The following is a 4,234-nucleotide window of genomic DNA, read 5'->3' as shown; positions in this document are numbered from 1 at the left end:
ATCGCATTGGATTTAATCTAGTGAAAAAATGAATTTCATTTAGATTTAATCCAAAAAAAAATCTAAATCTAATAGATCTAGTTAAAATAAATTTGGATTATAGATTCAATCTATTTTATTGAATCTAAACTGGATTTTGAAAAATCCAATCTATATCCACCCTTAGTTTAAGAAATGAATCCTAAAAATTTCCTAAAAAACAAAGAATTTCAAAACTCCTTGGAAACAAATAATCTAAGTTCTTACTATAATTTATTATAAACAACCCTGCAATAAAAATATGAATCACAGAAAAAGGAACTTAATCTAATGCAAGATATCTCGGATTCCTCTAATGACTTTCTTAAAGGAAAAGAAAACAGAAAAGTGTAAATGTCTAACTAACAACAATTATATTTATGATTTGAACAAACAAGTACTTGTAACTCCTAGTACTGAGTTTAACAAAAGTCCAAGTCATTTTTGTACTAACTATTACAATTATTTATACGGTATTTCAGTCTTATTATTTGATATTTATTATATGTAACAATATCAGGGAATACTGGTTTGTATTCATCCTCGATTTCATGATACAATGCAATTGCTTCATGATCTCTTTCTGTGATTTCATGTCCTTCTGTCCATGATTTTGGTCTCGCTCTTTGGAGCCAAAATGCAAACTTAGACGGGTTGAATAAATACTGTATCCTGCATCATTCACACTTACTTATTAGTCAAATTGCAAATGTTGAAAAAAGCACAAGAACTTAAATTCTCCCATGTAGCTGAATGTTTAATAGAACTTGAAATTAAGCACATTTGAATATAAATGTGAAATGCTATGGCCATCACACACTCACCCTAGGAATAATTGTTCCTAAGTAGTGATATTTGCTTTCGGTTGCAGATAAGATTATAGTCTCTGAAGGGAGTTCAACTTTTGCACACTGCATCAAGTCGTTTAGTTAAAATGGTTCTTATATGCTAAACACATGAAAATGATTTTCTTATGTAAAATTTATCATTAGAATCGATTCCAATATGACTTACCATTTTCTTTTTGCTCAGATGCTCGTACACGTCAAGGTTGTTGAATTCAGTTACGTGAAAGAACACATAATCAATTGCTCCGCCACATATCCTAAGTTTAAACGTTATCAAAATATTCATATGATTCCCTTAGAAAATGAAATGTAAATTAGAAATACAGCAATAACTTTATCTCATAAAATTACTTCAGTGTATAGTTCACAGTCTTTGTGGGTAAGAAGCAGACGATTCGCAGGGTACTCCTCCAATCAGAAGTAAGCCTGCAATTACAAAAGAAAAATCAATAATTGCATTGAAAAAAAAATGTTCTTAGACAAAAAAAAAAAAAAAAGATGGAACAGATAATAATTGATGTAATTTGAAATGTAATTTCACTCATTCCAAATTAAGTATCATTCTATACACCCAAGTGCTCCTCCACTTATAATGAAATGGAAAAGTATTATCACTTATAGGACTCTCACAAGGGATAAAATCAACTTTTGATTTTTTATGTTTTGTTTGAGATGATCCTTAATGTATATATCAAATGTTCATGACTCTGTATGTGAATGAGACTCAGTGAACATTAATTGTGTAGTCTTTGCACCCATTCTCTTAATATGGTATTTGAGTTCTACAATGAAGATACATTTTACTATTTATTAATGCATCTGACTTCAACTGTTCTTTCAATAAATTAAGTTTAAACAATTATATAATATTTCCATTTTTTTTTTCCTTAAAATTTCACTAGTGCTTATTTTCGCAAGTGAAAACAAGGAGAATTATAAATTCACTTACGTGACAGGTGATGTTGGTTTCCTCACTGCCTGTTTCACACGAAAAAACAGGGGAAAATTCAGCTAGGTTGTACTGATTTTTCATGATTGTTACAATAAAATAGGAATAGAAACTCTTTCGGAGAAATCTTAAAAATCTGACATACATAGAAAAATGAAGTATATCGTACCTTTGCAACATTAAGAGATTCACGATTCGGATAAACTTTTCCAATCAAACATCCCTGGATGCACAAAAAACATATTCATTGTAAAAACATCTCTATAAAGTGTAACCAAGATCACCAAATTTAATATTAAAATGTTTCTAAATATTTACATTTTCTTTTACTTCCTCAGATATTTAATGGCCATAAATTGTGCACATATTATATATATCAGACCAATTCAACAAAATCCAAAATTAATTTATCTGCAGTGAAGCAATCACAAACACTATCAATCACATAATGTATAAAGTTTATTGAACAACTGTGATCAATCAAATATTCACGCACAAAACATTTTGAAGGTACACATGATGCATATACTTAACATAGGATAGGATAAATTCTTCACTGTTAATGAGCTATAAGAGAAAACAATATAAATATATAACATCGAAGAAAGGTTTTTGAAATGATGATAGTGTTAGTTTACCTCCCATGCACAGACGAAGGCATGAAAATCGGCGAGAGATGGTGGAGGAGGGGAAAGAAGTCCCTGATTAAATCGATGCTTCATTGCAGCAGTTCCTCGTATAGTGATTCCAATCGCTTGGAATTGAAGGGGCTTTGGAAATGGTTGGTGAATGCTGCTGCTACTACCACCACAAGTAAGCATTGGGAAGCTTGGTGATTGAAATTGATTCACTGAGTTTCCTGTTGTGTCAGAGAATATCAGATTACTAAATCCAACTGTGGTGTTATTCATACCACTTGAACAGTTTTCTGAGGTGAGGATTGGATTCACTGCACCCATGTTGCCTCCTACTTCATCTTCTACAGTTGGAGTTGCGTCTTTTCTGACACTATGTGATGGAGTATCTGCTACCATTTCTCTCCGTTCTCCTTCTTCCATCTCTTTAAGAACTCCTAGTAAAACATCATCCAGAGTATTCCTCTCATATGGTTGTAGAAGACCGTCAAAAACATCATTTTCCAGTGGTAAACCATCATCGTCATTGCATAGCTGTTTAAGAAAATCATCAAACATCTCATCTGCTGTTGCTTCTGGTGGAACTGCAGGGGATTCATTGTTTGCATTCTCCTGAACACATAAAGTGTGTCAAAAACACATAGACGAAATTATTCTACCAAATAAACCTTTTTGAAAAAGATAACACTTACATGTCCACCATTTTTATCACCCTCCGTGGCTTTTTCTCCGATGGTCATGCTACCCTTGAATAGGTATTCTAAAATCATTAAAACCAGAAAGAAAAGATGAACACCAGATAAATTTAAATAGACAAATGTTGACACACTCTGACAATAACTCCCTTATTAAGAATTAAGAAATAAATTTTAAATCTAATTAATCTTATAAAATCAATTTGTAAAATAATTATGAATTTATCTTGTCTCGGTCTCCGATTGATTCAAAACAAACAAGCAGAAATAGAAATCCAAAACAAAATCCACACCTTCAAAAATAATGAATCATAGAAAAAAGATAAAAATTCAACCAACTGTTTTTCCTGCACTAGTTTTAGGTATATTCATAAATAAATTATTCCCCAGTATCAAGATACAAACTAATTAGAGTTAATGTTTTATCATACTAACGAGCAATTAAGTTGTCTCAGCAGTGATCATAAGAAAAGGATAAACACAGTTAAAGAGAAAGAGAACCTTGATGATTGTTAATGAAAATTATGGCAAATGTAGTTGTTGCATTGCACTACAATTCAGCTTCAGGGTGAATATCCCTGTTTCCCTTTTTTATACTCAAAGAATTCTGTGCTTCCATGAACCTTTTACATCACTCTTGGGGTGAGGAAACACGTGGGAAATATTTCTCATCATTTTGTTATTAATAATAACCTCATTAATACCCACTCCCGTAAATCACACGAAACTAAACAAATTTAACAGATATTACATCTTTTCGTATACTATATGCTATTGTATTTTAATAAAAATAATATTACTTTTATTTAAAAATACAAAATAATAAATTTATGACTTTTTTTTATATATACTTTTTCATTTTTATCCATGATACGAAGACACATGGCTTGAACATCTAGAAGGGTGCATTTCCCTTTTCCTCATTCTTCGAGATGTTTTTCAGAAGTTACGTCATAGACTTAATAGATCATTATGAAAAGTTACTTACTTTACGGATCAACTTTGTTCAAATATTTTTCATTTTTATTTTCGACTTTTTCTATTTTGGGTTCTTTTTAAATTTAAATTTGTAAAAATAGATCAGTTAAA

At 30.9% G+C, this 4,234-nt stretch overlaps 1 protein-coding gene across 2 annotated transcripts; it reads right to left on the bottom strand.

The window, feature by feature from the left end:
* Positions 1-440: 440 nt before the first annotated feature.
* LOC114174939 (uncharacterized) lies at positions 441-3,773 on the bottom strand. Of its 2 annotated transcripts, XM_028059672.2 has the most exons (9): positions 3,647-3,773; positions 3,143-3,210; positions 2,454-3,062; positions 1,985-2,038; positions 1,816-1,844; positions 1,218-1,292; positions 1,033-1,123; positions 843-929; positions 441-690 (listed from the first exon to the last, which is right to left on the bottom strand). In XM_028059672.2, exons 2-9 carry the CDS (start codon positions 3,188-3,190, stop codon positions 664-666), a joined length of 1,020 nt encoding a protein of 339 aa, XP_027915473.1. In that variant the 5' UTR covers positions 3,191-3,210; positions 3,647-3,773; the 3' UTR covers positions 441-663. The 2 variants fall into 2 exon arrangements, with proteins under 2 accessions (XP_027915473.1, XP_085526628.1); XM_085670502.1 differs by lacking the exon at positions 3,647-3,773 and having other exon boundaries at positions 3,143-3,289.
* Positions 3,774-4,234: the final 461 nt, after the last annotated feature.

This window comes from Vigna unguiculata, chromosome 3 (genome assembly GCF_037176805.1).
Source record: "Vigna unguiculata cultivar grain cowpea cultivar isolate G323 ecotype 2 chromosome 3, ASM3717680v1, whole genome shotgun sequence".
NCBI classification, from domain to species: Eukaryota; Viridiplantae; Streptophyta; class Magnoliopsida; order Fabales; family Fabaceae; genus Vigna; species Vigna unguiculata.
The sequence above is the reverse complement of the archived record's forward strand: the minus strand, read 5'-3'. Positions and strand labels throughout refer to the sequence as shown.

Bases quoted from the DNA above. Each gene is read 5' to 3' on its own strand.
- LOC114174939 (XM_085670502.1), bottom strand. From the start codon at position 3,220: ATGATTTTAGAATACCTATTCAAGGGTAGCATGACCATCGGAGAAAAA. The intron at 1,845-1,984 runs GTACGATATACT...CGTGTGAAACAG, and splicing joins AATCTCTTAATGTTGCAAAG to GCAGTGAGGAAACCAACATC. The intron at 1,124-1,217 runs GTAATTTTATGA...GTTTAAACTTAG, and splicing joins ACTGTGAACTATACACTGAA to GATATGTGGCGGAGCAATTG.